The sequence below is a fragment of the Gambusia affinis genome, linkage group LG04 (genome assembly GCF_019740435.1).
Source record: "Gambusia affinis linkage group LG04, SWU_Gaff_1.0, whole genome shotgun sequence".
In the NCBI taxonomy this organism is placed as follows: domain Eukaryota; kingdom Metazoa; phylum Chordata; class Actinopteri; order Cyprinodontiformes; family Poeciliidae; genus Gambusia; species Gambusia affinis.
Genome location: NC_057871.1, coordinates 26,546,605 through 26,571,007, shown reverse-complemented (window position 1 = coordinate 26,571,007; position 24,403 = coordinate 26,546,605). Strand labels below are relative to the sequence as shown.

The 24,403-nt window shown below is 39.6% G+C and overlaps 1 protein-coding gene across 2 annotated transcripts; it reads right to left on the bottom strand.

Annotated features, from left to right (window-relative positions):
* Positions 1 to 457: 457 nt before the first annotated feature.
* LOC122830320 lies at positions 458 to 23,246 on the bottom strand. Of its 2 annotated transcripts, none has more exons than XM_044115572.1 (12): positions 16,258 to 16,500; positions 10,536 to 10,600; positions 7,501 to 7,706; positions 7,304 to 7,418; positions 7,121 to 7,211; positions 6,511 to 6,598; positions 5,562 to 5,695; positions 4,487 to 4,688; positions 4,173 to 4,269; positions 3,975 to 4,041; positions 3,770 to 3,841; positions 458 to 2,977 (listed from the first exon to the last, which is right to left on the bottom strand). In XM_044115572.1, the coding sequence occupies exons 3-12, from the start codon at positions 7,673 to 7,675 to the stop codon at positions 2,018 to 2,020; spliced, it is 2,001 nt and encodes a 666-aa protein (XP_043971507.1). In that variant the 5' UTR covers positions 7,676 to 7,706; positions 10,536 to 10,600; positions 16,258 to 16,500; the 3' UTR covers positions 458 to 2,017. The 2 variants fall into 2 exon arrangements, with proteins under 2 accessions (XP_043971507.1, XP_043971506.1); XM_044115571.1 differs by lacking the exon at positions 16,258 to 16,500 and adding an exon at positions 23,124 to 23,246 and having other exon boundaries at positions 540 to 2,977.
* Positions 23,247 to 24,403: the final 1,157 nt, after the last annotated feature.

Below are 24,403 nucleotides of genomic sequence, written 5' to 3'. Positions count from 1 at the left end.
ATAACAGTAAAACATGAACAGTTTTCTACAACAGATCCCAGGAACAACATCAGACATCTCAGTCCAGAAATGTTCACTAGTAGGCGTAAGATATTTGAAAACTCAAGCTCCCAGGCCTCTGGTAGAGGACCCGAGCTAGCAAGATAAGAAGAATCACCAAGCATTGAGAAATATATATATATATATCTGATCAGTGTAGCAGGTCCTATCAGATGGATATATATATATATTTAAATCCATCCAAGTCTAAGTAAAAAAAAAAAAAAAGCAAGACAAAACACAGAACTGCTTTCTGTTACCATTTTAATACACGTATTAAAATGCATTTCAATGTATTTTATCTCCATTTACATGTACTGCTTATTTGTTGTACATTTACTCACATTAAATCATATTTATATATATGAAAGAAATTTGCATTTCTTATTCATTTTGACATACTAGTAAGCAAAAAAACAGTAAAGTAAGAGAAGAAAAGAAGAAAATGATAAATAAAAACAATATTCTTTGTAAAGAATATTTAAAAATCTATTAAAGCAGCACAGCTTCTCCACTACGCCTGGATAGCAAATAAATAAGGTCAAGCATTGGAAAATATATCAGCTGCCAATATGTCATCTGATCAGTGTAGATGTCGTTATCAGATGGAACTATTTCCGTCGCCTTTACCAAAGTCAGATCTTAATAAGTAAATAATTTACAAAAAAAGTACGTCATGTAGCTGCCATACACATGTGAAACAGAGATATTGTCGCATGTAGGAACGCTATCAAATATTGCTTAGATTAACAAGCGAGCAGGGCATCCTGAAAAGATATTTGAATTTTTACTCACATTAAATCATATATATATATGAAAGAAATGCATTTCTATTCATTTTGACAAAGCAAAAAAAAGCAAGAAAGTAAGAAGAAAAGAAAAGTGATAACCTGAAAAAGTTACAATATTCTTTGTAAAGAAATTAAAAAAATCTATTAAAGTGTGCTATTCAAAACTACACAATAGAGTCGCTGTAATAAAAATAAATTTGCAACTTGTGTAAAGACAAATGGACCTCATCATGGGCGGCTCACGACGGGGGGTACAAGGGGACCAGAGCCCCAGCAGAACTGGACCTGGCCCCCCACTATGACCACTGTACTGAAGATATAGGACTAAATGAATATCGTTTAATCATCTGTGCTTGCACAGAAACCAGAATTGATCCGGTGGACCAATTTCAGTTTTTTGGGGTTTTTTTTACCTTCACAGTTTCACTTTAACAATGAATTAAACATTACGATGTTGCACTTTTAGCTTCAACCATATTGAGATAAGATCACAGCTTTCATCTGCTAGTCTGCAGTGTGTAACTTTTATGAAAGAAAAAAAAAAAAGTATTTTTCCCAAATTTGTAAAAACTGTTAGTATTTGGTGACAGTACAGTACGAGACAGATAATCTGTAAAAAGATAAATGCTTAATTACATGAAAAAATGCACTGCTCTTTGTGTAAACCAACCAATCAGAGCTAGGACCCCAGGAGGAGGGTCCTAGCGTTGTCAATCAATCTTGTGATACGTGCTGATGGCGGAGAAACAACTTATCATCACACAAAAACTGTTTATCCGCCATTATAGGTGGGTATGCTAACTAGCCCTAGCATCCTGCTACGATGAAGAGTCTCTAGCAGAGGATCTCCATTTAACCACCGATTATCTGTTTTATATCATATTGTCATTACAGAGCGGCTGTTTTAGCAAACGTGTAAAAAATACTTTTCAAAAGTGACGTTCTGTGGCTTTAATGTAATAAAATATTGTGCACCCATAGTAACCTAGCTTTTTCAGGCGCACAACAAAGCAGTATCCATGGTTACAAGGAAAGGCATTTTTCATACAAATAGCATGTCGATTATGTCTCACGTTGGGCCTCGTATCTCATACTGATAAATAAGCTGGTATAATAACGGAGAAAATACATTCATTAAGAGCACCGCCCTCTGTTGTCCGACTGCGACACAACACCTGCTGTCATTATCAGCTCTCTCTCTGCTTCACCGGCATGTAGCCGTCGCCACAGGGCTGCCTCAGCATGCTACCTGACAGAGCAATCTGCTTCAGGATGTCGTTACCGTGGAGAGGCGGCAAAAACGAACTCAGAGCGGTGCTTAAAGGGTGTTGTGGTAGGGCCCCGGGAGGATGAGGTGGAAAAAGGAAGCGGGTCGTTTCGGAGGGTTTGTCATCGTCCTCTGTGACGCCTTCCTGTTCCTCGTTCTCCTCCGCTATCGCGCTAACGCCTGGATCCTGGCACGGTCGCAGCTTCGGTATTTGTTTGTAACCTAAACATGTCTGGATAGAGTTTTTGCCCAAAACGTTCCCACTGCTACCAAACAACATCTGGAAATCTAGTTTTGTCGCGTTCCCTCCCTCCCGTTCCTCGTCCTGCTGTTTTCCTTCCTTCGTCCCTTCGTCGTGTCCGTCGGCCGTATTGATGCTGTCTCCTTCCATGCTCTCCTGACTGACTTCTTCACAGCTGCACATCCCCGAATCAACACTGTGGAGCCTGAGCCTATCGGCCTGCTGCTTCAGTTTCTGCTTTTCTACCTTCTCGTAGTCTGAAATGATCACTGCCTTCTGTTTATCATCGCCCATAAACAGCAACTTGACCATTTCCAGTTCTTTTTGCGCCGCAGCTTCTCTATCCTGTTCGGCGTCCCGTTCTCCGCCTCGGCCGCCGGCCGGCTTGTAGGGGGCGTCGGGCGCGCAGGGCTGCAGCTTCTTAGCGGGCACGCAGTCAGAAGAGCAGAGCTCGGAGTAGCTGGGGTTGGAGAAGCTGGAGCAGCTGGAGTCGTAGCTGTCGCTTTCTGGCATCGTTTTTACTTCTGGTCTGCAGAACTTCATGGCGTCCACGGTGGAGGTCACTTCGTAGGAGACGATATCCACCGAGCTCAAGAAAGACTGAACGCATTCCCCGGTGAAGTGGGAGCTTAGCCACATCTGCGGAAAAAACAAATGAAGATGGGGGGTGATTCAATGGATGGAACCAAAAAAAAAAGCAGCAGCTTTATACGAGTTGAAATGTCACCAAGCGTTATGTTGGAGCACGGTTGCTCCAAAACGTGCTCCAACAGTGATGTTGCTGTGGTTTTACCTTTTCACGTTTTCTGCAGGTCTAGAGTCAAGAGCCGTAATGCTCCACTCCTGAGAGTAAATCTGGTGGATTTTTTTTTTTACAGCATTTTTCCTTCCACTCCACTCTTCATTTATATGGGCAGATAAAGAGCAAGGAGGACTGTGGGCTGAAATCACTTTTATTTAATGGGAAAGTTTACTAAAAACAGCACCTGGAACATAACCCACCTTCACTTTTTGAAATACTCCAGAAAGGATATTTCAATAATAAATTGTTGAGATTTACTTGTACGGTACAACTACCTCTGATATGCAGTAAAACGTGACAAAATTATGTTTAGTCGTCACTGCTGTACAATCACTCTGTCTTCTTATGGTACCATCTCCATTTCCTGTTTGGCCTTCTTGTTGTAAAACTCTTTAAGACTTTTTAGGACGTTTACAGGAAAATACATAGGATTCGTAATAGCTCAGAGGTTTGTTTTTTCACTTTCCTGCTCCTTTTCCTTGACTGATGTCTTAAATGTTAAACACTTTGTAAACTTTCCCATTTCAGTGTTGTGTCACAAATATCTAATCTTTTCAGGAACTTTTGCAACAGCAATTACTCTGAGGTATTGAGATAAACAACCAGAAAAAAACCTCTTAAAAGCTCACTTGGACTGCAGATTTTTCAGGCTTTGAAGCAGGAATAACTTCTTGACCTTTTGAGTTCAGAGAAAACCAGTCCTGTGCCGAAAACATAAAAATGTGATATTTTAAAACACTGCTTTGCAAGATTTTTCATAAATTAAATATTGTTTGAAGTGCATTCCACTAAATAAACAACAAGAACAGAATCTAGAGAAATCAGCTCTATTACCTGGAAGATTTCAGATTTGCCAGGGTCCGGTATGGCCGCGCCTTTAAAGCTTTCCACTACGTAGATCCTGAAACAATTAAAATCTCCATCATAAACCGAACCCAAAGACGGCTGACGCCCAATGGGGGTCAAACTCTTAACATAACACATAGCAAACCTAACAAAACTGTTTTTGGAAAACACTCTTTAGTTACTCACAGTTGTTTCTTGCGCAGACAAAGACCAACGCCGGCGAGCAAAAGACCCAACACTGCCAGGGTCAAAACGCCCCTGGTGAAAACAGTCACATCCGACTCTGAAAAACACAGAAGGTCGCATTAGTTGAGAGACTTGCTCACAAGGTTTGTGCTGCTGTAGAGGTTCTGTAAAGCAGAGCGTTGTGTTCGGGATTGATGCACCGTTTTTATGTCCGATTTTAGAAAGTTGATCTTCAACATTCCTGTTTTCCATTATTATTATCATCATCAAAATGGGCTCAACAAAACCTTTGTTCAGGTTTGCGAACGTTTTACCTGCGGTCGGTTTCAATGTTCCCACTTGTGACACCCAGGACGTCGTGGGGCTCCAGTCACTCCAGGTTCCCGATGAAAATGTCTCCACGGTCATCACGCGAGCACGAGCTTCGTAAGCCTCATCTTTTATGAACCAACTGGGATCCAGGTGAGCTTTGCAGTTCCTTCCACACTGGACGTTTTTATTCCGAATGGGTAGATCCTGACAAGAAAACACAGTTAACACATGGTCAGCAGGCTGGGGGTTTTTCGGTCTCTCAATTGAACAGTTAAGACCCAGCGTACTTCACCTGAAGTGGCCAAATCGTTTTTCATTAGGCGCGCTTACACCGACCATATAATTGAGCAATTTTACATTTCGAAAATTTATTCACTTCATGCAAACACACTAATTTAGAAAAAAAAAAAATCTTTTACGGTATTTTATAAAAACGTTTTGGTGGTAGGAAGAGGTAGTTTTTCAGCCGTACTAAAGTTGGTTTATTTTGCAAAACTACAATGGAAATGTTTTTTTGGGGTTTCTTTCGCATCGCAGGAGTCACGTTGTTGCCACTGGAGCAAAAACCACGAAGAGATATGAGGTGGTTTGAGGATCATGGTCTGTTTTTTCTTTTAATAACTTTTCCCGTGAACAGAGTCACGTGCGATTTTAATTGCGTTTCTTACGTAATGGAAACACGGCAAACGTGAAGTTGTGTTTTTTCGACATCAGTGGAACATCGACAATGTTTTGCACACATTCGTAATAGAAGCGCAGCTATTGACGTAGATGCATCACAAAAATTTGCATCTTTCTCATCAGTAAAATGAAGCCATTTTGTTGGCAGAGAGGCGTCCGGCACCGGGCTCGGGTCGACAGAGCTCTGTGTGATGTGTTGTATTATTGGTCAGAGGTTTGTTGCCGTGTTTCATGTGGAAATGCTGACAATTCACTATCCAGTTTTTGTATCTGTAACAGACATAAATACTTTTAAGGAACATTTTGTCTGAATACAAACCGCCTGACTGCGCCCGTTGACTGTTTGGGTGAACTATGTGGGAGCCTTTATTATAATATATTAAAATATTTACTTACAGTCCACGACTCATCCTTTTGCTTCCACTGTAGCTCAGACTTGAACGTCGTAATTTTCCTGTGATGTTCAACTTGAGAGGTCCAGGTCACATCGGTCTGGTTTACAGTAGGTTGTCCTGGTGGGTCCAACTTTACTGCAAAATCCAACATTCAGATGTTAGTTAGCTGTCAGATAATGCACAAAGAGGTTACACAGTTCCTGGAAAAAATCCTTTTACTCCTCATTGAACTTTTTCAGATTTGTCACATTACAACCAAAAACGCCAAATCATCTTATTGGGCTTTTAAATTATTTTAAATTGTTTCTTAATTTCTTTTCTACCTGGCTATTAGAAAAAGAAAACAGTAGCTACCTATGAATGGTGGCTCTAACAGTTCCTCTGTAAAAAATGTCTACAATAAAATGTCTTACAGAATAGTGTCCGGATTTAGTTTTTTTTTCATTTTGTGTTACTTCGTTGCAAACTATATGTGCTTTGTGTTTTTTAGACGGGACACCTCTTTTTATTTTTATTTTGTTTCAATAGACATGGAAATAACTTGACTGTAAAACTTATTTTTTTTTTAAAGTAAATGGTTATCAGTTTAGCTACTTTTACACCTACAGATGTGTCCTTTTGAAGCTCTGACTTGATAAAAAGAACCCAACTTGTTACGCTTTTTTGCAGCAGCGCCTTTAACCAGACTGAGCTACAGCTGTGATTTCAGCCAGTGCGTGTTGAAGACACAATGTGTTACGATTCAAGAAACAGCTTCTGTAAAGGATTAACCACACTCTTGTGAGCAAATCACAGACAGTTTTATACTTTTATGACCGACACTTTAGATTTTCAACCTGCAACTGAAAATGATCCCTCTGACCCCCCAACAAATAGCTGAATGTACAACTAGCCAGCACTTTTTTAGATTATTTTTTTCTTAGAAGGCAGTGTGCTCAGTTTATACTCACTGTTATCCGCTGGCATGTAGTAAATGACTCCACAATGTTCTGACGGCGTGCATCTCACAGTAAGGCTCAGGTTATTATGTGTCATGAACTGAAAATTCATAAATAAAAGAATTTTTACTTTCAGAACGCATTCATAACCATTTTAAACATTTTCAGAAGAAATGACGTCAGGGTTTTTTTTGTCCATTCCTACATAATTGAAACAGGCTGAAATTTTGAAAATGAAACATTTTCCCTTTTTCTTTCTCGTCAAATGCAGACATTATCATTTGAGTAAAGGGTTCAAGTAAAGTAATCTGTTAAATCATCTGGGTCTCCTGACAACATTTGTTTCACTTTTTAACAACAGAAGGTACAATAACAGTGAAGATAATTCACGTCAGACTAATTCAGCCTTCATGAAATGCCTGTTTTTCATCAGCCTGAGAGGCACCTCTATGCTTTTGTAAAGCTGAACACATAATCCCTGACAAAATTAAATTAAGACATGAAAAAGTAGAAAAGAATGGAGGGTAAGTTATTCGAGATATATTTAAGATATAAAGCTTTTTCTGAAGCAGAAACTGCCAATTTGAAGCCGCTTCTCCAAAGAATAATGTTGTATACTCACAATATAGGTAGTCTGGAATTTCATTGAGCAGCTTCTTAAAGCTGGGTTTGAGGCATCAATGGGCTTTAGCTCACAGGAAGCACTGAAGGGCCTGCTTAAAAGACAAAAACCTTTAATTATTTTTCTACAGCGTTACTTAGAAGCATTTTATGTGGGGGGGAAAAAAATTGCTGTTGCTCTTACCTGCCAAAATGATTTTTTGCGTGTATTTTGCACACATCGCCTGTAAGATGGCGGACATGAGAGCTGTTCCACACACAGTTCACAACATTGTTGTAGTCATTGTAGCAAGTGAGACCTATGTACAAGAGGGTAGGCATTTAATTAACGGAAAAAGAATAATTTCAGGTATTCGTCAAACATCGAGTTGAATGACTCACTCTTTGGAGGAAGGGTGGAGCATTTATCAGCTCTAGCACTGCAGATACGAAGTACAAGGAAAAGAAAGAGTCCTATCCTAGTTGTCGCCATTTTTTCACAAGTTATTGTCTTTGAGATATGAACCGCTGGGATGGCTGGATTTCCAACATGTGTGACCAGAGGGTGTGAGCGCATCAGTCACCTTCTAGCTGTTGTTCTTCTCATCCTGTAGTGGACAAATGGAAGGAAAAAAAAGAAAAGTTTTACTTTTTTCCAACACCAATTTACTGAACACACGTAGAAAGAAAGGGTTAGGAAATGTTTCAGGTCAACTGCGCCGTGGTTTTACTTCCACATACTGAGAAAACACCTGGTCAGCATGGGAGCTAACCGCTAACTTCAGGTAAAACCAGCCTGATGAGTCCTGAACTCAACCGCAGGTCAGATCATCTCACATGGTTTCACCGTGTTTCATGGCGCATCGCAGTGCACCGTTTTACAGCTTCACATATTACACTCAACAAACACGACACCATTATTGGAGCAAGCCAGTAGATTTAAAGACGCAGCTGGTAACGTTTAAAAAATGTCTTCTACATAATTGTTAAAACTGTCGCCATGTCGTGACAGTGCAGACAGATAATCTGTGAAAACAATCTAACTCCTCCTCCTCATACCAGTGCTAACTACAGAACTACACGGCTCAGAGAGAAACGACCAATCACAGCCAGGAGGAGGGTCTCAGTGCTGTCAATCATGCTTGTGTAAGTGCCACTCACACCCTTCCTCTTGCTCGTTGCTACGCTACAGCATCTTCCTGATAGCACAGTCTGCCATGAAAGCTAAGCTTAGTTAGCAAAGCCACAGATAACGACAGATGAACAGTTCTTCTGTAATGGTAAGTGTCTCGCCATCATGAGCACATTTAGCAGCACGTACACAAGCCTGATTGACAGCACTCTTCCTCCTGCCTCTGATTGGCTGTTTTTGACAGGTGCATTTCTTCAGTTGGCAACACTAGTGAAGGAGCTTGATTGTTTTTTTTTATATAGGTTATCTGTCTCATTCTAAACTGTCATGACATAGAGACACGGTTTTAACAAATATGTAAAACAAAAAACACATACATACATATATATATATGTCATAAATGTTACATACAAGGTTGGGATACTCCCTGACCTTCCCTTGGTCTTCATGCTGCTTTAAATGTCAACTAGTTAACTGAGAAAATTCAGTGGCTGACTGAAACAATAGTTGCATCAACCTTAAAGCATTAATCATAAACATTAAACAGTAAAGAACTGGAACAACGTGGTATTTAGCAGAAGCTAATGCACTAACTCCATTTCAAATTACATCTGTCCTTATAAGACCACAATCCTCGATTAATAATATAATTTTCATATCATTTACGTGATCTATAATGTCCTTAGATATTGTATTTATGTTTTTGTATTGTTTTCTGCTGTTTTGTGTTGTTCCTGTGTGTTTCTTGTTTGACAAAAACTTTATTGAGAAATATGAGGAGAGGAAACGGAATAGCTCCGTCAAAACCTCTTTCAAAATAGAAGCACTGCTATAAATGGTGTTGAACTTCATTCAGTTTAATGTTTACAAAGCAGCCAAGAAAATTAGGGCTTTAGAATTCATGTGAAAATATTTATTTAGGGGAAGCTAAGTGTGCTAAATGTTTTCAAAGTCAGCAAAAACGGCAAACAAAAAACTTGTCATTTGCACAAAGTTGGCAAATGTGAAAGGGGAAAAGAGTGAATGATAAAAATGCAAAGTAAAAGCTTACATAAAAGTACTTAGAAGGTGTTAAAAAGCCATATAGGTGAGTCTGTTTTATAATCATTGCCCAGGTTGTTCCACAGCTGCATAATCAAAACAGTCTCCCACAGTGTCTGGAGATGTGGGTGTAGAGGTGTGCAGACTAAGATGTTCTAACCGAAAAACCTTTGGTAAAACATTTCCTAAGAAATGTCTTGTATGTAAATCTCATCACAACATGTCCTCTACAAGAAAGTACTCCCACATTTCAGAAAGTCGGCTCTTTTTTTCTCTTAATCTCACAACATGTGATAAATCTTTTCTTTTCAGAAGAGCTAAACACTGAGTGGAGACGAGAAGTTAAAGGTCCGCTTTTAACTCCTCAAGTTATTTCCTCCCACCCGCAGCGAAAGAGCGTCAGACGACCTTTTCCTTCTTCTCGGTACAGATCTCACACACACCAACCGCAGATAAGATTAATGAGACAGAAAGTCATTTTTGAACTTCTGATAGGTCTTCAATAAGAATTGTTTTGATAGCAAAAAGCTGTTGGATATCTTTTCTCTGTTTGAATCTACTTCCTAACTTCAAACGTCCTCTAACGCAGTGATGTTCTAACACTTTGGGCCAAAGTGGGGAAATCAGAATATTTTTTATCTTTTTCTAAAACTACCAAACAAATTCCTGCATTTGTTTTTACACTGCTCAACAATGAGCTAAGCATACAGTAACTCAAAGTAAACAATTAAATAACTCAGTTTTTGTGTAAAATGGGAGCTTAAATCACTGTAGATGCAAAACATAAGATTTTCAAATTAATAAAAGAAAGAGTTTGCAAATTAATTCAAAAAACCCCCAAAAAATAAAGAAAAAGATTCTGCCTATTCTCAGGATTTGTGTCGCTGTCTCTTTAAAAATGCTTGCTGATAAAAACAGATTTGTGCTCTCAGTCCTTTGATATTTACTACGAAATTTAAGAGAAAGGAGAAAACATGGTTGCTAAAAGTCAAATACTTTGTGTTATGCTTAATATTTTCCATTGTAGAAAGCTTAAAATTATCCGAATAACTTTGCTTTAATTAAAAATAAAAAGTCTTTCCTGCCTCAACCACCTGTTGTGACAGGCCACACAGAATCATCAGAGTTCAGTTGTACTTGTGTTTCTCTGACGACAGAAAGTGATACCTCTTTCAAAACTGAGAACAACAAATTATACATCATCTTTTTTAAAAAGAAGAAGAATATAAACATGAGCAGAGACGTGAAACCTTTAGCGCCTTACCTGTCTGCGAAGCAGCTCGGCGTCTTCTTCTTCTTCAAGTTCCTCAATTTATTTCCTCCCACCTGCTGCGAAACAACGTCAGACAAGGTTTTTTTTCTCAGTATGAATCTCACTCAGAATCACAGATAAACTGATAACACAGAAACTAACGTCTGAACTAGTGGCAGATCACTACTGAGAAGCGTTGCCTCATTGACAAAGGGCGTGTTTTTCTCAGTTTAAGTCAATTCTTTCTGCGTTTCAAATAACATCCTCTGATGGTAAGAAATCTATTTTCTAAAGTAAATGTTTTGCTCTTCGTCTCTTCCTGTGAAGAGCAGAAATTTTCTATAATAACACCGGCTGTGGACTTTATGGAGCCCCCTAGGTGAAGTGGGGGGAAAAAAATGTCTTTTGCATTCCCCCATGAAAGGCAAATATTGCAGTTAAAGAGAGTGGTACTCCGTGGTGCCCTAGGGGCCTCCGTAGCACCTGAACCTGGCAACACAGGAAGAAACAAGCTGTAAACATGGTCAGTGTGTGATATTCTTGATGCGAAATCTCAAATGACAAAATATGCATCCGATTTTGCCACGATGCCCCTCGACTCCCTCACGTCCTGCTGCGCACTTTTTTACTCGATTGCCGAGCGACAGTCAACGGTTTCAAACAATCCAACTGGAGCTGGTCGCTCTCAAGCTTCTGCATCAGAATCACAGGAGCCTTCGAAGTGAGTCACAAACAGGACGAAAAGAAAAGCATGTGTGGGTTTCACGTAGGATTTGTGGCCTGCGGTTGTTGCAGTCTAAGGCGAAGTGACCAGGAAGCCCACCAGAACCCTCCACCAGAGCCCCCACCCACAAACGTCTCTGCACAGCAGCAGCAGCAGCAGCAGCAGCAACAGCTGGAGAGGATTCTCAGTCAATTGTGCTAATGCAGACATTTTTAAAAACTTTTTCTTTAACCAGTCACAACGCAATCCCAAAAGAACATGAATGTCTTTGGCACAATAATAAATGGAACAATTAATGACGGCCTCTTTTTGTATTATTAGTGTTATTATTTTTATTATTTCTGCAAAGCGCTGTGCATGTTATTTCATTTCCGTGCGCAGGGGTTCTACCGTTCTCCGGTCACCTGTTTGTGCGGTTTAATAAAAGGTCAGAGTGTTTTTGTAAAAACCAGAAAGTGTTCCATTATTTTTGACAGGTGCACATCCTGCTCAACGACACCTCCACCCCTGTAAACAGTTTTAATCTGATTAGACGCCGGGACTTTTTTAGAAGTCATATATAGTTTACCAAAAGGAGAGGCAAAAAAATACCAAAGTGAAGTGTGTATTTTTTGCTTGCGTGTGTTATCAGTAACAAGAAAAGAAGAAGTGGATATTTTAGTAATATTTAATGGTTATTGTGAAAAAAAAATTGCACTCCTCTTGTTTAGTCAGATTTTCTGATCAGGTTGGTGACCTTCAGCTTCCACCAATAACCTTTACCTTAATTAACGGCTGTTTGCTTTTACGCAAAAATATCCCAAGTCAAAATGATTCTTTATGATTTACTTTGCTTCTTTCAGACCAATTTCTTTTCCCGGTTTGGAACAAAAAGATTATTTGAAACACTGACAGTATAATGAACTACCCTGTTCATTTCCTTCCTTCACAGTTCTGCCTGATTCTCATCTCCCTTAACTTCTTTGTCTGGGATTTCTCCCGTTGACCTGGATTCCTCCAGCCAACCAGTCGGCAAACAGAAGAAGTAGTGAACGATGACGTGGATTCAGTCCGTGTTGGTCACTCTTACAAATATTGAGTTAGCATCAGCATCTGCATCACAGCATCCAACTGGTACATTATAAAAGTCACAGCTAAATGCTGGCGACTGGGTAAAGTTCAAAACTTCAGCAGAGTCCATGCCACCAGGAAGCAAATGTTTATCAACGGCCGAGAGCCTTCGTATAAAGTGAAGCTTAGAAGAAGGGGCTGATGTTTACCAGGCTAATAATGAACCCAGTCAGTTTGGTTTCATGTCCCTTAACCTGTTAGCATTACTAGACAACAAAACAGTAGGCCACAGTTGAATAATGGGATTTCCTTTAATTTATATTAGTGTCAGAATGGAGATAAATTATCAACCATTTACTGATGAGGTAGAGTAAACAGTAACCATCTAAGAAATTACTAAAGTGAGAGTATAGAAAGGATTTGGTAAAACAGACGACTTTAAAAAAAAAAAGAAAGTAAAATTACATCATCAGATGGACAAAAATTTAAAGCTTTTTGAAACTTGAGGTATTTTAAAGACCAAAATGAAGATAATTCTTATAGGTAAGATGATTACAAAATAACTAAATCAGGCAAACATGAACATTTTTCCAAGTCATTTTTTTTCCAACAAGAAACTTTAAGAAAAATGGCAGGCAAGTGTGGATTTGTGGTTGAAACAAGCTTGTTCTTCATTCTGTGAAGTTAGTCAACATGGGCAGAGTATCCAGAAATGTGAAATAAGAGTAACATTTCACTGTAGCAGTAATTCATGATAAAACGACTCGAGTAAAAGAGCAAAAGTACAGCATTGTAGAAATAGAGTATTTCTAAAGTTGCTAAAGTAATGATCCTACGTAACTCTGCTGTTGAGTCACTGGGTCTTATTTGAACTCGGGCCTGAATGGATGCATGAATTGACTGAGATTGAAAATCTGCAGACATTTTCAGCGTTGTGCCTTTCATCTCGTGTTGAACACACCATGCCCAAAGCGTCGCGTCCAGATCAAAGTTATGCTTCTGCACAACAAGCTTTAAACCCACAGAATGAGATTAAGAGCAGCCTAGTTTTGTGCAATGAGTCATATTTGGAAATTTGAGTGACTCACTTCAGCTAACCTTAAAACACATGTACAAAACAGCAGCACCATGTCTGGAAACACAAAATTTTTAATAGTATAATCAGATTAAAACGGTTTTATCTCACTTGTCAGGGCTCTGCTTAAACTGTGCCTACAGCATTTTTAAAAAAAGAAATCTACGTTCATGTTCTGTTTCTGTCTTCCTCTGACATTTGGACTTCCCCTGATCAGGTCCAACAGAAAAACTGAAAATGCAGACTCTTTTTCTTTTTTTCCACTCTGTTTTTATTGAGAACCAAGCAAGAAAACAACCACAAACTACAAAAAGTAGAGAGAAAAAAAACCCACTTCCTAACCTCTTTTTCTTCCCGGAAACCTACTTTTGTTTCTGACAAGAAATAAAAGAAGATAAAAAACTCTTTTGGTCATGTCCTGATCTATATATATATTTTTATTGACTGGTAACTTGTAATAATCCTGAAATCTAACAGAGAAAGTGCAAGGTTTTGTTTTTTATTGTCAAATGAGGCATTTAAAGAAGGAATATTGTAGTTGTGCAAATCTTTCAAATGACTGAACTAAAGATGGAGGCATGTCCAATTCTTTACTGATAAATGTCACTGTTTTTGTATTCTTGTATAAGTAGATTCCATAAAGGTGATTGGTGTTTTGCACTAAAGTTGTGCAGTAGAAGAAGAAAGGTTGAGAGTTTGAGCACAAAATAGGCCAAGTGAGTGCCCTATTTTGGTGGCGTTGCAAAAAAATAGAGAACCAGTGCACCTCTTATGAAACGCAGTGGCTCAAAACGTGAACATATCTTTGATGAAACTCCAGATCTAAAACACTAGAGAACATTCTAAATCACTCCAAACTCTCAGTGTGAAACTGTGCAGGTCGTCATATAGGACGTAGTTGGAGCACATTTAGGGTGTTTCACACCTGATAGTTTGATTAAAGAGGACTAAGCAGGTCTGGTGTGAATGAACCCATTGGGGTGCATTCATACCCTCAGGGTGACACACCATCCCTCGTTTGTGGAGGTGTGAATACGCAATCGAACTCTGGTCCTCCTAACACCCTAGGTATTCGTTCGGTTGAAGTGAACTCCGGTGGCGGTGTAAACACACCGAAGACCGCTCCAAAAGGAGGAAGCGGACTAAATACTGTGCAGATGCGAACCTCACCAGCTGAAAATGTAACGAATGTTGCTATTTTGGTCCCCAACTGAGCCTATTGGACTGTCAGGTGTGAAAACAGCCTTGGGTTTAGTTCCAGCCTTCAGTCTTTTGGGGTAAACGCCTCACATTGCTTACAGACAACCTGATAATCCTAAGGTTAGGATGTTTCCTATAATCATCTTGCCATTTGCATCGTTTAACTTTGGCTCCGGTCCACAGAGAAGTTACAGCGGGCAATGTGATTGAACAAGGTATCAGTCAGGAGAAGGGTATAAAATAAGTCCACAAGATTATATATACATTACGGTAGAGTTAATACACTTAACCAATGTTTATAGAAAATATATAAACGCTACGATTACTGAAACCGAACTTTTCTGGTGAGTTGTCTCAATATTTTGGGATTTTATAAAAAAAAATAAAAATAAAAAATTTCGGGATATTTGAAAATTATAAAGTTTTAGCCAATTTCTTTGGGAACAACATGGAGCTGTTGGACCGGGAACATACCAAGCATCAGTTACACGTTGGTGCATATAATTACCTATTATTGAACTGTAATTTGAATTAGTGAAAAAATATAGATATTTTTTAGAGGACAGGGCACCAAAACTGGATCCAGCCCAGAGCCCCACATCGGTGCAAATCCGGCCCTGGTCTCATCAAAAATGTGGCATTTCAACAGAGCTGAGTTCACTTTTAAATCAGTCACATCTTATCTCGTTTCCTCAGCCAAGAATTTTACAAAGCAAAGGCGACTTTGTCACCTCCGTTTCTGGTTGTAGATGACGATTTATGGCTCTTTCTCATAACTGAGTGAAAGTGGGTGGATGGAAGGAGAAGCTGGCTTTGACAGCAGGATGTGACACGTGGGAGTGAGCGACGTAAACCCCGGCAGCAGACAGCGTGCCACAGCTCAGTGGAAGAAAGGTGTGGGCTTGTTGCTGGATTTAAAACGTTCCCTCATCGGTTCTCGTCCAATGAAAACCTGAATCCCCGGACTGTACCAGTGGGTTAAATGTTTGTTTACGTTGGAATAATACCAAAACAACAACACGTGGTCATGTTACCACCTTAAGCAGACGACCTTTGGATACTCTGTGATGTTTGACTGTCTCCTATGACTCCGTCGCTACCCACCTCCTCAACTGTTGGCGTCATTTCTCTGTCTTGTTGCACTTTCTACACGTTTCCTGCATTTACCACACAAATTTTCTCTTTTAATTTTTCTTTCAGTTTTTCATTTGACTATAAAAAATACAGTCAAAAGGTACAGAATTAAATGTTTGTGAGCGTTTACCACGACTGAAGTCTTTTGTTTTAAAAAACCTCACATGGTTGGACGTTTACCCCATGTGTGGCTTAAATGGAGAAGTTTCATCCTTACATTAAAATACTTTTTTAAAAATCATTTTATTAAACAACTTTAGGAGAGTCCAACAGCAAAAGCTATAAAAATAGGCTTTCGCGATTGCTTAATGTTGTCAAGCTATTATCGCAATACGACAGCTTTATCTCAGTTAGCCGAAAAAGACACCAATGAAACCCGCTCTGTTTTCTCCAAACACTCAACTTTATCGTCATCTGCATCAAGATATCAAGACTGAGGTGACACAACTTCTCGTCAGAGTCATTCAAGAGTAGTAGTGAAAAAAAAAAAACGATTTAAATGGCTTAAAATCAACACCAGTTCACCAAAATCAGCCAGAAAATCAGCCTACCTTCACAGCGCTGTTCAGTAGAGTTCTCAGCTTTTCTGACGGCTTCCTACCTCCTGAACTCAGAGTGACTAATTGTAGTTTTCAAGTTTCTCGTTTCTAAAGTGACGATGGGGGAAACGTACGTAAAGCTCTGACAACAAAGCTGCGGCTGGACTGCGGCGTGTGGTTTCGTTGATAGTAACTGTGTGATCTGCAATACGAAACAGCAGGGTGAAAACCCCAAGGTTTTTTTTTTGGTGGTTTTTTTCCGTTTCCTTTTTCATACAGCACTTTATCTCCAAGCTGAAGGAAGGAGAACCCGCCTTTCTGGAAACTGCTGCGTTTTGCTTACCATGTGACGATTAACACAGTTTTCTTTTCTTTTTTTTTGTCCCCAAACCAGGAATTAGATGACAAAAAAACAAAACAAAAAAAAAACACCTCGTCCTAGCGCAGACATGGGCAAACTACGGCCCCCGGGCCGTATACGGCCCGTTAGGCTTTTTAATCCGGCCCGCCGAACTTGTCCAAATTATCATAAAAACCCATGGATGTGTAAAATCCTGTTTCATTTCCCTTTCCCCTGCAATACCCTCGTTTCCCCGATAGACGGCGCACTAGTCTAGACACACTTTCCAGCTGACATTTCCCCCCTTCGGTAAACATGAGCGGACCAAAGAAAAGAAAAGTGGACACTGAGTGCCGAGTGTTTAAAAAGGAGTGGACAACAAAATATTTTTTTACTGATGTCCGATCAACGGCTGTATGTCTGATATGCCAAGAAACGGTTGCAGTTTTCAAAGAGTACAATATCAGCCGTCACTTTGCCACAAAGCATGCTAACTACGCTAGCAAGCTGTCAACACAAGAACGGGCGGCTACTGCTCAGAGGTTGGCAGCTAATTTACAGACTCAGCAGAATTTTTTTCACCGACAAACTGCGATCCAGGAGTCAAGTACCAAGGCAAGTTTTTTGCTGGCATTCAAGTTAGCAAAGGCTAGCAAGCCTTTATCCGAAGGCGAGTTTTTGAAAGAATGCATGGTAGACACAGCCGATCTCTTGTGTCCGGAAAGCAAAGGCAAGTTTGAAAAAATCAGATTGTCACGCAGGACAGTGACTCGGCGTGTGGAACTGATTGACGAAGATATAGTCAGCGAGTTAAACAAAAAAGCGGAGTCCTTTAATTTATATTCACTAGCACTGGATGAAAGCAACGACATGAAAGACACTGCTCAGCTCCTAATTTTTATCCGAGGGATAAATGACAGTTTTGAGATAACGGAGGAGCTTTTGAGCATGGAATCGCTGAAGGGGAAAACGCGAGGAGAGGACTTATATGAACAGGTGTCTGCTGTCATCGAGAGAATGAAGCTGCCTTGGAGTAAACTTGCCGGTGTCACCACGGATGGATCGCCAAATTTAACTGGAAAAAACGTCGGGTTGCTGAAGAGAATCCAAGATAAAGTGAAAGAAGAAAACCCTGACCAGGATGTTATTTTTCTTCACTGCATCATTCATCAAGAATCTCTGTGTAAGTCTGTATTGCAGCTTAATCATGATGTGGATCCAGTTGTAAAACTTGTTAACTTAATCACCGTCAGTTCATTGCGTTCCTAGAGGAAACCGATGCGGATCACCAGGACTTACTTTACCACTCTCGTGTCCGCTGGTTAAGTTTGGGGAAAGTGTGCCAACGAGTGTGGGAGCTCAAAGAGGAGATTCGTTCGTTTTTGGAGCTAATGGGGAAATCCGACGAATTCCCTGAGCTGAGCGTTGTGACTTTGCGTTTGCTGTGGACATATTGTCACACATGAATGAGCTGAACGTTAAGCTGCAGGGGAAAGATCAGTTTGTGTACGATATGTACACAAATGTGAGAGCCTTCAAATCCAAGCTGATTTTATTCTCCAGGCAAATGTCAAACAAATCTTTCGTTCATTTTCCCACACTGGCCATGCAGAAGGCCACCCGAAACGTGAAGAAATACTGCAAATCACTGGACGACATGCACAGAGAATTCTGCCGTCGGTTCACTGATTTTGAAAAAATTGAAAAGTCATTTCAGCTGGTGTCCTGTCCCCTGTCACAAGACCCCGAAACAGGACCGCATGAGTTGCAATTGGAACTGATCGATCTTCAGTCTGACTCCATCTCAAAAGAGAAGTTCCGATCTCTTAAACTGAATGACTTTTACGCTTCACTTAACGAAGCCACATTTCCAAACCTCCGGAGGACGGCACAGAAGATGCTGGCATTGTTTGGCTCGACCTACGTGTGTGAGCAGACTTTCAGCGTCATGAACATCAACAAAGCCCGTTACAGATCCCGGTTAACTGACCAACACCTCAGATCTATTCTGAGAATTGCCACAACAAAACTAACTCCAGACTTTGATGCACTGGAAAAAAAAAGGAGAACAACAACACTGTTCCCAGTGAAATGTGAGTTTTTCTACCGTGTTATGAAAAAAATAGCAACTTGCGCATTTACGCACAGCAGCGGTACAGTAGCTTAATTAACATGCCGCACATCGCTCTCATTTTAAAGACCCCTTCCTTTCGTTGGGTAATAATATGTTCTGAATGTTGAAAGTGATTCCATTGATTTTTTTTCCACTAAATGTTGATTTCTTTAAATTTGCACCTTCAATTGTCTGTTTTTTATACTTTTCAATCCCCAGGTTTAATAAATTACATTGCTTGTCCAAATGCTCCTGGCCCGGCCCTTCTGTCAAATTTTAGAACCCATTCTGGCCCGCAAGTCAAAAAGTTTGCCCACCCCTGTCCTAGCGCCAAAACTGTTTAGCAAAAAATGGGAGCTATTTTGTAATTGGCACGTTACCATTAAGTGAATTTAATTTCTAAACGTCAAATTATACGCTCAGTGGAAATGCAGCGATGGCGACATTTTCAGTTCTCAGAGACTGATTTCGTCATTGTTGTGGAATTTTAAAGAGTTTTAAAAATAAATATTCAGGAGAGGCAAAGAAAACAGTAAATCTGGTGATCTGAAGACGGGTGGCCTGTGACAATTACAGACAGATCATCCACCAAAGTGTTTTTAATAAGCACATCCTGGTTTATGCTGTGAATGTTACTTTAAACTTAAGCGTCAACTGGGGTGTGGAAATTACGATATATTTCTAAAGAACCTTATAACATTTGCCTTAATATTGTAAGCAGAATCTTCCATAGTGAGCGGACTCTGCATGACAAATAGGAATTATATGAAAGAATAAAAATTACTATTCTTTCTTTATTTATTCATTTTTGTAAATTGTGACTCCATTTGACAAAGCCCAAGAGCGTTTAGATTTTTTGTTCATTTTAAATATAGCAGTGAATATGTCCAAATTCAGAATTTAAATAAAGAAATAATTAAAGCACACTATTTACATTAGAACATCTCAATGACTTTCATGGAGCGCAGAAGTTGCGTCGTGTTCGTCTGTCCCATAATTCATTTTAAGGCATCAACAAAGCAGATTTATAAAGTTGCAAAGCCTTCATATGTACAACATAAATAAAACGTAGCAGCGCTGCAGCCAACATGTCACCCAGTCTAATGCCACGTTAATGAAACTGTTGAACATTCGCTCCTCCAGCTGGCCTGAGGAACATGGAAGAGCCTGAAAACCACAGAGGTTTTGCTGTTTTTAGCATTTTATCTCTATTTCCTGGGGGAGGGCGGTTTATTTTAGGGGGGGGTTTTTTATAGATGGAGACTCAAACAGTCCTGCTGGTATAATGGACCTGACCTTTGCCCCAGCTCTTTTTGGAATTTTTTTTTTCCTCTTTTTTTGTTTTGCAGAGGTAGGTTTTGTTCTTCTAGAATGACTAATGCAGGATTACGTGTTTTGTCATGGGGTTCATGGGTGAAGCTGTAGACTTCTAGAATATTTATTTAGATCTATGTATCAGTGCTCAGATGATTTCTTACACTGTATAAAAAGATGCACAACCTTTTTTTTAATCTCACAAATATTAAAGGAGACTAAAGTCTTCCTGATGACATACAGTGAAGGTTGATATAATTATGATTCATTTTCTTAAAACTCTTTGAATTCAGAGATGTACAAATACATTTAACATTTGGTAGAAGTGCATTTTAAATTGGGTCAAATGTTGTTTGACCTAGACTGACTGGCTTCACTGGTTTTCAAACAGTATTTTTCCTCATCATGATATCAACAGTTTTAAGAAGTGCACCAGTCCCTCCTGGTGCAAAACTCCTGTAAACATGATGCTGGAATTCCCATAAGTCACAGCGAAGACTGGTGAAGTTTCCCTCTCATTCTTCCAAATGTAATAATGTTAATAATGGCCAAACACCTCAGTCTTACTTTTATCAGCCCACAATGCATTGCTCCAAAATGGGACAACTATGAGTGCATTTTAAAACTTTAATCTAGCTTTTAAAACATTTTGAAAAGTGGACTGGCGACCAGTCCAAGGATCAAAACCAATTGGCCAAAACCAGAATAAGTATAAACTAACATAAGAGAAAAAGAAAAAAAAAGAGATTTGTGTAAAACATCTGGTTTCAGTTGTTCATCCAAAAATAAAGCAGACCAACAAAAAAAACATAGGATTGTATCTCTAGAATTACTGGTAGGACAACAAATGCTCAGGCTTGATGTCATGACGACTTCCATAATATTGTTTGCTTACTCTTTTGAAAATCTTAAAAATACCAAGTCAAACTTTTGACTGCGATGCATAAAACCGACCTAGAGGTTGCAGAGTTCAGTACGTGTCAGTAGTCGTAAGCAAAACTTGGCTCACATGATGCTTCTGTTTCTGAAATAGCAAAATGCATTCAGCTTCAGCTTTCTGGTAAGCCACAGACAAAATCTGCTGAACTTTCACATCTGTATTTCCTGCATGTTGTCTTTTGCTTAGTGACAGTTCCCTGTTGTCCCAGTGGCAACTGTTTTGTTTGGCTTTAACAAAACAGAGAAATACTGTGATGTTTTAACAGATTAAAACAACCTTACACACCTTGACGAGACGCTAGCAGTAAATACGTGCAATGAAACAGTCTGGATCCGTCTCTGTTTGATTCAGACATTGCTGCCCCCATGTGGGTAGTGTTACAATTACACCACAGATATCCAAAGGACTCAATCATTTAAATCAAAATAATGTCAATCGAAAAATATATGATTTCCTGTCGGATTTATTATCAAAAATAATAAGTAAACACACAAAATGCTGTAGTTACGCCGCGTGACAATAAAAACGCAAGAGGAACTATTCTCCACAGGAAATGGAATATAAAGGAAAGTTCAGCGTCACAACTGACCATGACTCTTTTTTTAACATTTCTCAGTAACGCTTTTTTTGTGCTTACATCCCCTTTTTGAGTAAATGTTTTTCTTCCTGTCATATTTCTCCAAGTAGGTTTTGTAGTCCTGTGTTATGCGCCAAAGTTGTGAGTCAATATTTGTAACGCGACGTCTTTTTGTGGCTCATACATGCTGAACAATTTTTAAAGGGGCAGTATTACATAAAATAGGCTTTTTCTAACTTTTCATCATGTTATAATCTATTTCCCTCCTCAAAAACACACCTGGACAGTTGCCTTGGCAACCATTCAGCTGTGCAAAACGCCTGAAGGGACCTAGCTCCGCCTTCCGGACAAAGCTCCTCCTCAGAGCTGCAGTTTCCAAGCTTCCCAGCTTTAGCCTTGCAAAGCAGCCCTCCTCTCCAACTCTCGTCAGCATGACCCTAGTGCTGTAGCACTGGAGACCAGTCTTGAGACCACCTTTTGATGGTCTCCGTCACGGACTGGAGCTTTTATTTCAAGACCACGCCTGTACAATTATCACTAAATTACCAGCATATTGTCTAGTTTATTTGTTAACATCTATGCAAAACATACCAATTAAAATCTAAGCAATAACGTGACTCACTAGTTACGTGTTTCTGGCGTCGTCTTGTTAGGAGTGGCACGAGACCTCCACAGATTGTGGCACGGAAATGGAAGCAAAGCAGAACAAAGAGTTTGAATTAATAACGATATTGGTTACATTTATTTCAGCTATAAGAATGTAACATCTGGGAGTTTTTATGGGGATGTGGATCTTTCAGATCAATTTGAGAAGCAATTTTGATATTTTACATTTTATTGTGTCTTGTAGCGCGGGGCACTGGTCTTGGTCTTGGCTCGGTCTCTGACTCTAAAAGCCTTGGTCTTGTCTCGATACACTCTGGTCTTGGTCTCCACTTGGTCTAAGGTTAGGTGGTCTTGACTACAACACTACATAACCCCCCCAATCAGTTTCAACAGGTGCCTGCTGCTGGCTAACAGGAGTTAGCTGCTGGCTAGCAGCAATTAGCATCAGGTTAGGTCATTATACAGCTACTCTTTAGTGCAACGCTGGTAAAAATGTTTTGAAAAAGATAACATAGGAGAGCTGTTGTGATGACATCCTGAATTCAGAAATGAGGATGAGTTTTTGAAGAAACAGCTGCTCAATTAAAAAAAAAAAATAATTAAATTATGAGGTCAAACTGCTTTTAAGTCACATTTGATATATTCAGCATTTTTAGAACAAATGAAGTTAACAGTTACTATTCTGAAGCTGGACAACGCAGGACATTGTCCCCATTAACTTCCATTTCAGTGTAGGTTTAGCAAAACAGAAATAGGATCTTTAGGCATTTTTTTACTAGCATAATGCTGCAAACAATGTTTTCGCACCAACAAGCTGCTTGTCAAAGAGCACCTAGCAGGTCATCAACCCAACAATACGCTATCTGTGAGAATACATTGGTTTGTGTTGGACAAAGTGGACGAAACGGATGCATTCCGAGTCCCATCCCAATCATCCCAGTATCTTCAAGCCAAGATAAATGTAAGTTAATCAGAAAGAGACACTCACCAGTTACAGAGGGAACATCTGCTCCATAGAACATGATGGCTCTCATGACCCTGCTGGTATCTGTAGCTCCATCAGTCTTAGAGGGTACTGAAGTTCGAAGCATAGATTGCTGTCTCTTAACTGAGGAAAAACCAAAAAGGAAGAGGAACACACACCCGCTTCCTTATAACTATTTAATGAAGTGAGTTTTTCCTCTGAACCAGTGTGAAGTTTCTCATCTATGCTGACTCAGTTTCTAAGTAACTCGAGTTTTCTAATGTGTAAAATTATAACCTTAATGCTTAAGGAGTATGATGCAGGAAAAGAATAATTGAGGCAAATTTTAATGTTTGTTTCCCATTAAAAAAAATGGTGCAGATCTAAACTTGTATCTTAAACTTATGACTACAGCACTGGGCTGAAAGTAGCCTCTTCTCACGTGACTACAATAAAATCTGATGATTCACAGATGATAGTGTGTCACTAATTAAATCCAGAATATTTTTACCAAAAGTCCACAGAAATTCACAGAATTTTTCTTCATTGTAGCGCATACAATAGGAGTTATTGTCCGAACAATGACTCCTATTTCCTGTGGAGTTGTGGATTGTCATCTCCCTCCAGTGACTAAACAATGGGAGTTGAGTTGTTCACTCAACTCCCATTGAACTGGATTTCTTCGGTAGAATTTCAAGCGGGTCAATCAGCGAACAGAAGGACGAGTTGTGAACGATGATGTTGATTTCATGTGCAGTTGTAGAACTGTAGTCTGTCTGCAGTTTCATGGCCCTGGCAGCGGAGGAAGTGGATGAAGTCATTCAGTCCAAGTTGGCCACACTTCCAAATATCGGATCGATATTAACGGCTCGGCACGTCTCTCTTCATAGCGATGGATGCTGTCAATTTCCTGTAAGCTTCATAGCGTCAAACTGGCGACAGGGACAGTTGCTCGAGCTTTTGTGTTATTCTGATTTCAAAGAAATTTGATAAAAATGTGATATTGAGTTTATTTTTATTGGTCGCGTAATCTGACAAGATGGTGTGTCCCTGACTCCTCCTGCAGGATGAGCTGTGAATGATGACTCAAAAAAATGAGTTCAAGAGTCGAACAGAACAAAAGAGCCAAATAAGCAAGCCCAGCTGCATCAATACAAAACACTGTATGTTTTGTATTTGCTAAATCTTGTCTTTCCATTATGTTTAAGGAGCTAAACCTCACAGTGGCTTTATTTTAGAACTTTTCTGTGGATTTAAATTTGGTTCCGGAACGATCCAAAGAGGGAAATTATCTAATGACCTGG

What these genes read in the sequence shown, in the direction of transcription:
- LOC122830320 (XM_044115571.1), bottom strand. Translation starts at nt 7,675, where the DNA reads ATGCGCTCACACCCTCTGGTCACACATGTTGGAAATCCAGCCATCCCA. An exon ending in AACATTGAAACCGACCGCAG is followed by an intron (nt 4,270 to 4,486) that starts GTAAAACGTTCG and finishes TGTGTTTTTCAG; the next exon opens with AGTCGGATGTGACTGTTTTC. An exon ending in CTGAAAAATCTGCAGTCCAA is followed by an intron (nt 2,978 to 3,769) that starts GTGAGCTTTTAA and finishes TTTTTTCCGCAG; the next exon opens with ATGTGGCTAAGCTCCCACTT.